At 36.2% G+C, this 12,263-nt stretch overlaps 1 protein-coding gene across 1 annotated transcript; it reads left to right on the forward strand.

The window, feature by feature from the left end:
• The first annotated feature begins 7,786 nt into the window (after window positions 1-7,786).
• LOC106876854 (uncharacterized) lies at window positions 7,787-11,926 on the forward strand. The gene has a single exon (XM_014925584.3). It carries the CDS (start codon window positions 8,712-8,714, stop codon window positions 11,820-11,822), a length of 3,111 nt encoding a protein of 1,036 aa, XP_014781070.2. The 5' UTR covers window positions 7,787-8,711; the 3' UTR covers window positions 11,823-11,926.
• The last annotated feature ends 337 nt before the right edge of the window (window positions 11,927-12,263 follow it).

The raw sequence follows: 12,263 nt of genomic DNA on the forward strand, positions 1-12,263 counted from the left end.
CAGCGTTAAGTTCAATAATGGACATTTATTCAAAACCTTTTGAAAACTTCCAGCGGAAATAACTCCTACAATCAATACAAGAGTTAATTTCTCTTGAATACAGTTTTTATGCTTTTCTTTAGACTAAAAAATGTTTTAGGTCAATCATCTTGTGTGTAATTGTTTCGTTATTTATTGTCTATTAAGAAATCAGTCAGTAAATTATTGTATTTCAGAAATCGATAGTGATCAGTTGGTGTCTTTCTAGGCCAGGCTAGTTGAATACAACAAAGTATTTTTTCGACAAGACCTCGCTGTTTTGTATGTTTGTTTCGAAGTCGGTATGTATGTATGTATGTATGTATGTATGAATGTATGTATGTAAGAATGTATGTATGTATGTATGTATGTATGTATGTATGAATGTATGTATGAATGTATGTATGAATGTATGTATGTATGAATGTATGTATGAATGTATGTATGAATGTATGTATGTATGTATGAATGTATGTATGTATGCATGAATGTATGTATGTATGTATGAATGTATGTATGTATGTATGAATGTATGTATGTATGTATGTATGTATGTAAGAATGTATGTATGTATGTATGTATGAATGTATGTATGAATGTATGTATGTATGTATGTATGAATGTATGTATGTATGTATGTATGTATGTATGTATGTATGAATGTATGTATGAATGTATGTATGTATGTATGTAAGAATGTATGTATGTATGTATGCATGAATGTATGTATGAATGTATGTATGTATGTATGTAAGAATGTATGTATGTATGTATGTATGCATGAATGTATGTATGTATGTATGAATGTATGTATGTATGTATGAATGTATGCATGAATGTATGTAAGAATGTATGTATGTATGTATGCATGAATGTATGTATGTATGTATGTATGTATGTATGCATGAATGTATGCATTGATGTATGTATGTATGTATGTATGTATGTAAGAATGTATGTATGTATGTATGCATGAATGTATGTATGTATGCATGAATGTATGTATGTATGTATGTATGTATGTATGTATGTATGTATGTATGAATGTATGTATGCATGAATGTATGTATGTATGTATGTATGTATGTATGTATGCATGAATGTATGTATGTATGTATGTATGTATGTATGCATGAATGTATGTATGTATGTATGTATGTATGTATGTATGTATGCATGAATGTATGTATGTATGTATGTATGAATGTATGTATGCATGAATGTATGTATGTATGTATGTATGTATGCATGAATGTATGTATGTATGTATGTATGTATGTATGTATGTATGTATGTATGCATGAATGTATGTATGTATGTATGTATGTATGTATGTATGTATGCATGAATGTATGTATGTATGTATGTATGTATGCATGAATGTATGTATGTATGTATGTATGTATGTATGTATGTATGTATGCATGAATGTATGTATGTATGTATGTATGTATGTATGTATGCATGAATGTATGTATGTATGTATGTATGTATGTATGCATGAATGTATGTATGTATGTATGTATGTATGTATGTATGCATGAATGTATGTATGTATGTATGTATGTATGTATGAATGTATGTATGCATGAATGTATGTATGTATGTATGTATGCATGAATGTATGTATGTATGTATGTATGTATGTATGCATGAATGTATGTATGTATGTATGTAAGAATGTATGTATGTATGTATGCATGAATGTATGTATGTATGTATTCTTTTATTCTTTTACTTGCATCAGTCATTTGACTGCGGCCATGCTGGAACACCGCCTTTAGAGGAGAAAACCGACCCCAGAACTTATTCATAGTAAGCCCAGTACTTATTCTATCGGTCTCTTTTGCCGAACCGCTAGGTTACAGGGACGTAAACGCATCAATAGCGGTTGTCAAGCGATGTTGGGGAGACAAACTCAGACACACAAACATATACACACATATACATATATATATATATACATATACATATACGACAAATGAGGCACGGCTTTCAGTTAATATCTTCCGTATTGCTGGTATATGTACTCATACGTAACTCTTTCCTGGTATAGTGAGTGCTCCTCTACCAGTCTTCTGTCTACGTAAGCCAGGTCCAGCTACCCTTCATTCATATGATACAACTCTACATTCAACGTCTTCGTTTAAGGATTCTTTGTGTGCATGTGTATGTATGCTTATGGGCGTGTGTGTGTATGTACGTTTATGGACGCGCGTGTACGTTAGAGTATGTATGTGTGTGTGTTTGTGCGTATGAGGTTATCAAATATAAACACACACATGCACCCACCCACCTAATACACACACACATACATACACACGCACACACAAATCATTACTAATCCAAATCGTCGTGTACTCCATTTATTTCTTCTATGTTACTACTTATTTGGATAATATATACATATACTTGGTGCTACCTGAGCTCAGCGAGCCGTTTGCTCAGTGGTATCTCCCATGAAGTAAATTTGAAGGAATCGGTGTTCAGCGTTGTTGACAGGAAGAATAGAACTTATCCGATGATAGGTTTGGCCCCGAATTATGAACGTTGGCATATAGGAGTCTTTATAAATGGGTTTGTGACCGAAACTGGTCATCTGGAAGGCAGAGTTCCAGTGCGAATACTCTGTATAAATTGCTGCGAATCAGAGTATTGACCAAAGGGTAAAGAGAGGAAAGGCTGAGGAGTGTTTTGCAGGTCAGGCAAGCGAACCTTTCCGTTTGAGCAGCATAGGCCACTGGATTCTCCGACCCACTTCAGGGCCTTACAAAATGGACATATCCCCTGCAACAGTATCTCGATGGTAACACCAGCAGTTCCAGCTCCAACAACAACAATGTCGGCGGCGGCAACAACAACAACAACAACAACAACAACAACAACAACAACAACAACAACAGCAGCAGCAGCAGCAGCAGCAACAGCAACAACACTAATAGGTACAGCACCGACAATACACGTCTACGGAGATACAGTAGATGTTCCGGGAACTCTTTCAAGCAACGTCTCTCCAACCACAGGTCCACCTTCAGAGTTCCAGAAAGGAGATGCATAACATCATTGGCCAGCCACGTCTGGCAACTAAGAGACGATGGGATTCCATACTCAATCTCGTGAAAAATCCTTGAGAACCCAAACCCCTACATCAACGGGACGAAAGGTTGTAAGTTATGCATAGCTGAACGCGTGAGAATCCGAAAAGACTCACAAGAACCAGAGGGCATCTTTAACTTCAGAACGAAGATTTTCGGGCCCTGTTTACATTTTAGGAGGTTTCTGCTAGTTTTCTGGAGCCCACAAGATGGTGGCACAGCGGGAAGTCGTTAGCTATATATAATATATATATATATATATAGGGGAGAATTCACAAAAAAAAGCAAAAGACGAAGACAGGTGGTGTAGACAACAGACAGATGTATTAGTATAACGCTCGGAAAGTGAAAAAGTCTTTAACGCTTCGAGCCTACGCTCTTCCACAGAAAGGAACACAGAAAGAAAGAAGGAGAGAAAAAAAGAATGTGTAGTGGCTATCGATCTATCATCTAGCGATCCCCCCCCCTCTCTCTCTCTCTCTCTATATATATATATATATATATACACACATATATATATATATATATATATATATATAGACAGACAGATAGATAGATAGAGATAGATAGATAGATAGATAGATAGATAGATAGATAGATAGATAGATAGATAGAGAGAGAGAGAGAGAGAGAGAGAGATAGAGATAGAGAGAGAGAGAGAGAGAGAGAGAGTGACGTTACTACCCGGTACTGCTGCTACATGTTTCTCGCTCAGGATGGTCATGTGGTGAAATAAAGGAACTTTCGGTTAGTCTTTCGTTACGTCTGTGTATTAAGATCATTTGATAGCCGCGCAGTAAGGCCACGTCAAAGCTCTAGTACTGTAGATATGTTACGTGTTAGTCAGACGATATGAAAGAAGAAAATCGCGGCCAAATTTAAGGTTGTTTTAGTTTTCTGGTTGTGTTCGGTAGTTGTGGGAACAATTAATATCTTATTTAGCCAAGGCATAGTGTATCTATTTTTGTGTTGTATATGCTTTTTGTGAATGGTTCCATCTTCCTTATCAAAATGTGGTCAAAATGGTCGAAAAAGAAATGTTATTTTAAAACTATTTGGCGTGCATAACTTATGAATAACCGCAGTTAAAATTGCAGAAAAATCTGAAATGCATAAAAAAGAATGGTTTGGTTCCTAAATTTTCATAACATCCATTTAAATATGTTGTGTTAACAGAACAGAAAAGATTTGGGCGTTTCCCCGCGCGTGCGTATGTGTTAGATAAACCAAAGTTAATCAAATACACCACACACACACACACACACACACAAAGAATCGTAAAGAAAACTTAGCGAAAATCTGTGAAAATGAAATGAAGTTAAGTGAAATTTGCTATGCCCAAAATTAAGGTGTAATTAATGAACTGAAATGAGAGATATGTATTGCTTTCATCAAAAGGGGTTTTTAATCAACCATGGATAGCATTCAAAGTGAATGGCGAACCGTGTATTATTGATGTTTTTATAACCTATTCAGCCGTAGTTTGTATTTTTTAATCGAGGAATTTTATTAACTTATTCGTATTTGGGCTGAGGTATTCTCTGCACACTGATAAAGTGAGAAGACAAGGAATTCAGGAAATTTGATTGTTGCGCATATGTTCAAATTTTCACCGAGTGAGATTTGTCCTGTCCCCTAGATCTTGTATTTGGTGTCGACGAATCGTTCACGTCACTCTTAAGGTGAGTTTGGTCTGTCCAATGTAATCTTCACCGCATCCATTGCATTTGATGGCATATATTAAGCGGCTACCCTTTTTAACTGTTGGAGTTGATTCTGCAGTTTTGCAGTTTTGCGCTGTTAAGAAGTCTTTAAAGGAATTTTAGTTGTATTTTACCTTTAGTTATTTCGTATGATTCAAGTTCCTTTTTCACTTTTGGCTCTTGGCTCAATAATAATATGTTTTGATAGATAATGTTGAAAGTTTCTTTCTTAAGTTGCGTGTTGCGATTGTAGATAGAGTTTTGAGTGTATCTGAACTGTTTTTGATCATTCATAATTCTACAATACCTACATCTTTGGCGCGTTCTATTCCACATTCTATCAAAGTAGGCGGGTACTTTCTTTCAAGTGAAAAAAGTAAACAATTATTATTATTATTATTATTATTATTATTATTATTATTATTATTATTGACTGAGAGAGCAGGGCATGCCATCAAAGTGACTCTGGGGTAAAATATACGAAACCCATTATACCCATCATGACTACCCGTCTGATAAGGGTACACCAGGCACATGCATCACAACCATATGTGCGCAACATGGTGATCTCATATCAAGATAAACAGCGCATGACCTCGCAGGTGTGGACCAGTTAGAATTTTCTTCAGGTTGAGTAGCCCATCCCGCTCAAAAGTTCCCTGAATACGGTTTGTTTAAGGATGTTGAGCAAAACACCCATGTTTCCAAAGATGAATTATTCAAACCCGAAAGAATTCCTCTCAACACATGGCTATGATGCTCCCCAACTACTTCCGCTCAAGATCAGAGATGCACATATCGTCAGCCACCAAGGGACATGCTCAACTGGTTAAGGTCAAACAACTGACAAGCAAATCTGTGGTATTAAGCAGAATATTTGCTGTAGCCCATCTTTTATACCAAGACAAAACAATGTACATGATAACACTTCCTGGTACTGCATCCGGGCATTATTATTATTATTATTATTATTATTATTATTATTATTATTATTATTATTATTATTATTATTATTATTATTATTATTATTATGTGATGAAAACTCACAGTTTTTTTTTGCTGGGTATGCTGGAAAGTGTCAGCTGTGACAGTTGTTTTACTGGTCATGTTTTAAGAAACCTGTGAAGAATTGTTGCATTTCCAATCAATGCTGATTTTTGTAGGTGTCCTACCTTCACACTTGCACCAGTAAGTTTTGGCCATATTGGTAGTTGAGGGCTGATGCCTCCAAGCACACCAGTTACTATTGGAATCACGTTTACTCTCTTCATTGACCTCAATCTTCGTATATCCCACTTTAAATCGTCATAGTTGTTCATTTTTTCTTCTTTCACATTGATCCTGTTATCCATTACCATGCATGTTCTTTCTTTTTTATTCACCTCAACAATGTCCGGTTTCCGATGTCTGGTCAGATGATCGCACTGGATCATTGCATCCCACAGAATTTTGCTATTCTCATTCTCAGTGAATCCTTCTGGGGTTTTCTCATACCACATCTTTACTCTTTGTAGGTCGTGATTTCCATAGAGCTCCCAAATGGATCATACTTGCCACATTGTCATGGCGTCAGTTGTATTCGCATTGTACCAATTTCGGGCGTTCGCTAACGATGTGCCATACCGTTTCACCCCTCTCACCACACATTCTGCATTTGTCGCTGTCAGTAGTGTTGTCTGTCCTGCACTTAACGTAGTTGGCCCTTAACGCTTGTTCTTGAGCTGCGCATATCAATGCTTCTGTCTCTATCTTCAGGTCACTCCTCATTCGTAGCCATATATATATATATATATATATATATATATATATATACACACACACACACACACACACACACACACACACACACACACACACACACATATATATATATATATATATATATATATATATATACATATATATACATATATACATATATAAATAATAATAAAGGAGTTACGACGCAAAAACGTATAAAATCAAAAGAACATATTTATCTTCTTCAGTATATATTTCAATATATATTGTTGGTAGTTAATTTATAATATATTATTATATACATATATACATATATATGTGTATATATATATATATATATATATATATATATATATATATATATATATATATATATATATATATATATATATATATATATATATATATATATATATATATGTACATGTATATATATATATTTTCGGCCATCTTGGAAACGTCTGAACCACTCGTACATTTGTGGGCGGCTCATACACTCCTCTCCATACAGTTTCTGCAACTCTTGCGTAGACCTCTGAACAGGTATCGCCATGACAACTTTCACTGTCATGGTCAATGCGACGTTCACACGCTACACATGTTCCTTCCAAGCACTGCTGTAAACAGCGGAAGTGAGCTAAAACGTTAAAACTTACTGTACATGCGCAACAGAGTTCAAGGTCAATTTTTGCGAAGCGGTTTCACTCTGTGTGCTTTATTATGGCACCAGTCCAGATATTTACTGATCAGACCTGATATATATATATATATATATATATATATATATATATATATATATATCAATCATCAAAAATGATATTACTATCCAGCAAGTATATAACATCATAAAAGGTAGAATTATAAATGTACATTCGTTTTATATATATATATATATATATATATATATATATATATATATATATATATATATATATACATATATACATATATACATATATACATACATACACACATGTATATATATATATGTGTGTGTGTGTGTGTGTGTGTATGTGTGTGTGTGTGTGTGTGTATGTATGTATGTATGTAGACACACACACACACATATACACACAACATGAATAATAAAACGAAAAGTATCTGAAACTAGAATAGCGAACAAGTGATGGCGACTCGCGAGGCATACGTTATTGGTAACTATGGAAAATACTTATAAATTTCGCGCCACACATGTCACGTGGCTATCACAGACATTCAAAAGCAGAGGTACACGTGGTGTATCTCGATATTTCTTTTACTGCTTTTGTTTTTGTTCTTTTTTTTGTTTGTTTCTGTTTAATTTGAATATTTTATTTCGGTTTCTCAACTGTTTCCATATTCTGAAGAAACATTGAAAGAAGGAACACAATGTCTTGGATTGTTTAATCATATGGCTTTATACAATATCGAGGAATTCATGATATATTCTGGTGGAGTCTAAAGGAATTTTCATACGTACACACACACTCACACGCACACACACACACGCACACACATACACACATAATGCATAGATCGATACGCATCAGATGGATAATACATGCATCCTAGTTTACGTTACCCAGCGTGACTGAAACGAGGGCAAGAACATTTAAATACGTACACATACGTATATATGTGTATATTAGAAACGCAGAATCAAGTACTACCTATGTACCTACATACACACAGACACACATACACACATACATACATACATGCACACTCACACTTGCAGACACTCAATCACAGATATATATACACACGCAAACAAAATGAACTTTTAAGTACGACTCTAAAAAAACATTCTAATAGAAAATTGGCAACGAGCATTATATAATTATAGATTTTTGTCAATATCCCTATTTTTGCACTACTGTTGCAATAGTGAATCACTTTCTCCCCCCCTCTCTCTCTCTCGATCTATCTCACTTTTGGCAGCCATCTTGGGCTAAACTCAACGCTTGATCTACAGAGATTTTCTAGAAGCATTCGAAAGTCTCATATCTTAACAAATATACTCACACGTACACACAAAACTCTTAACCTCACTCGACCCGCCTCTATCTATCTATCTATCTATCTATCTATCTATCTATCTATCTATCTATCTATCTATCTATCTATCCGTCTGTCTGTCTGTCTGCTCATTACTTTAGTCATTCATTTGTATTAAATGGGATCTGTTGAATCCAAATATCAAGACACGCCGGCTTTAATCGGCAGTACTGCACCTTCGACAGTTGATAACAAAGCTCTAAACCAGACTATGAATACTTGCATGATGATGCAAATGTTTCGCTCAACAGAATATCTGTGTAACATTACTATAAAGGTAGCCGACCGAATCTTCTCCGCTCACCAGACGATACTCGCTTGTCACAGTAGAGCATTCAAGAGGCTGATACAACAAGAGGACAAATTAAACAGACAACTCTTCTTGAAATTAAACGACATCGATCCAGATACATTCCAGAACCTATTGGATTACGTCTATACAGGAAAGATCAATATTGACGTCTGCAATATCACAGCAATATCAATGGCTGCTCAGAAGTTGGAAATGGACAGTGTATTGAAACTATGCCGAAATTTTATTAAGCAAATGAACATCGAGGAAGCAATGGCCATCATTGAAATTGAACCTAATCCTCCATGTAACAAAGTCTTTCGAAGTGCCATAAATTATATCTTGTACAATTACCAGAAAGTCTATAAACACGAGCTGTTCGACAGGTTAAGTGTCAATAAGATCAACTTCTTACTTTCACATGATAGTTTAGTGGTGGAATGGGAGATCCAAGTTTTGGATGGAATACTTAAGTGGATATATTATGACGTAGTAAATAGGTCAGAGCATTTCCAAAGATTGGTGAAAACCGTTAGATTTCATGTGATGAGTGGAACTGAACTGAAGATCTTGCCTTTGATGAGTAGATTAACAAAAGACTATTATCAGAATGTGTTATCAAATTGTCCCGTCATTGATTCCATCTGTAAGAATGGAAAGCTTCATCGCATAGCAAAATGCGCAGATTGTAAACCGCGAAAACCCGAACCACATGGCATCAGACTGGAAGAAAAGCGGACAGGTATGAATATGGATCATTTTTTACTCAACCGCGGTAATTCAATGTACAAAATCCCATCTAAACCTGTCCTGTGGTGTTTTACACCAGAAGCTCGGACATTAATCAGAGGTGAACCTCCAGATTATCAAGTGATTGAAAATGCAGTGACTTGGACTGGACATCCAGATGAAAAATCTGTTGGTGATCTAGAAATAAAATCTAACGAGGATTCTTCCACGAGGCAGAGTCAATGCTTGGAGGCCTACACAGACTGGCTCTTGAAGACTTGTGATGATTTTCCACGTTTGCCGAATGAAATCGAGCGAAGTTTGTCATTACAACATTTAAACCGCGGTGATGGAACTGAACGTATACGAATGATGAGCTCAGTGACTTTAAATTCCGACGGTAGAATCAGAAGTCTATTTGCTTCATCGGATAATAAAAATGTAAGTGTTTTGAATAAAATTTTCCAGACCGAAACTTCAACAGCAAAAGAAACTGGCACTGGAGATTTCGCAATGCAGACGGAGATAAGCGTGGGTGAGAAATTGCCTTTAGTTCCGAGTATAAGTTCAAACAGCGATTCAAATACAATAGCTAAAGTGGAGAGACTTCTAAAGGATGTGAACAGAATATGTGATAGGTTGAGCACCGTGTATGGTTCAGAAAGTCCGAGAATGGTATTATCAAATGAGAATATAATTGAACGGGACAAAGATGCGAATATAACAACGATAGAAAAGGTGGAGACGATCCTACTGAACGTGCAGAGGATGCAACAGAGAGCTAACGAGCTAGGATCAGAGAGTACAACTTCAATGCTAAGTGACAGTGACCCGGTGAAAACTAAAGATGAAATAGTGGTAAAAGTTGGGATGCCGCTGACTTCTTGTTCAACTAGTGTGAGTTATCCTAACACTGGAATACCACTACTGATTAACTTACCGAAAAGTGAGAACTGCACTGAACTGAGAGAGAAAGCAGAAAGACTTTTAAACGACATGGAACAAATTTTTGACAGACTGAAAAATCGTCCGGAAAACGAAGAAAATGTAGTAACAGTAAAAGAAGAAACAAAGGCTGAGCCAAATGTGACACCCACTCCTGATGCTGCAGTAAATGAGAGCGATAGTAATGTTGAAAGACCTGTAAAACTAGGAGAAGGAGGTGAAGAAAAAGCTGAAAAAACGGCAGAACGAACAAAAGGAGGTAGAAAAGAAACAGAAAAAACTGCAGAACGAACAAAAGGAGGTAGAAAAGAAGCAGAAAATATTGCAGAACGAACAAAAAGAGGTAGAAAAGAAGCAGAAAAAATTGCAGAACGAACAAAAAGAGGTAGAAAAGAAGCAGAAAATATTGCAGAACGAACAAAAGGAGGTAGAAAAGAAGCAGAAAAAATTACAGAACGAACAAAAGGAGGTAGAAAAGAAGCAGAAAAAACTGGAAAAGTAAGAGGAGGAGGTCGAGAAAAAGCCGAAAGAACTATAGAGCTAAGAGGAGGAGGTGGAGAAGAAGCAGAAGAAGAAATTGCAGAACTATGTGGAGGAGGTGGAGAAGAAACAGAAAAAGCTGTAAAAATAAGCGGAGGAGGTCGAGAAAAAGCCGAAAGAACTGTAGAGCTAAGAGTAGGAGGTGGAGAAGAAGCAGAAAAAATTGCAGAACTATGTGGAGGAGGAGGAGAAGAAGCTGAAAAAACTGTAAAAATAAGCGGAGGAGGTCGAGAAAAAGCCGAAAGAGCTGTAGAGCTAAGAGTAGGAGGTGGAGAAGAAGCAGAAAAAATTGCAGAACTATGTGGAGGAGGAGGAGAAGAAGCTGAAAAAACTATAAAAATAAGCGGAGAAGGTCGAGAAAAAGCCGAAAGAACTGTAGAGATAAGAGTAGGAGGTGGAGAAGAAGCAGAAGAAATTGCAGAACTATGTGGAGGAGGAGGAGAAGAAACAGAAAGAACTGCAGAACTAAGAGAAGGAGGCGGAGAAGAAGGCGGAGGATGTGCAGATCATTCAGACACGGTTTCGTTAACAATCTGTGAATCTGGTGAGGAGTCAACAAGAAAGAAACGGAGAAACCATCCAGTGGTTAGTGTCTATGTAACGAATTCTCCAAAAGACACACATCACAAGATTCGTTGGGTGACCACGAAACATAGAATTCATTCGGATTCTGAAGCGAGCGACACAGAATCGTCGAATTACACCGATGAGGATGATGAATGAACGAAACGGAACGAAATTATATATATATATATATATATATATATATATATTACACATCTGATATTTGGACATTTAGAAACTAATGCTTTTGTAATTTATCATTAAATCTGTTACCTCAATTATGTTATTGTTACTACTACTACTACTACTACTACTACTACTACTACTACTACTACTGAATACCCTCATAACCATCCCTTTCACCAATATACACAAGCACACCAAATACGAGAAATTCGCCACTTCAAGCCAAAGAGGCTTTAGCTCCAACAATGTCTTCTCTTATTACCCTGAAAACAAGCGCACAAGCCCTACCCTAACCCTAACCCTCATCCTCTTGCCATACTTTCTGATTATTTTCTCGCTACAATGTCCTGTATCAATCTTTAGAACCATGCTACAATGTATCCCATTCTCCCCCCCCCCCCCCAAAAAAAAACA

The sequence above is a fragment of the Octopus bimaculoides genome, chromosome 5 (assembly GCF_046866305.1).
Source record: "Octopus bimaculoides isolate indiv1 chromosome 5, ASM4686630v1, whole genome shotgun sequence".
Lineage (NCBI taxonomy): Eukaryota > Metazoa > Mollusca > Cephalopoda > Octopoda > Octopodidae > Octopus > Octopus bimaculoides.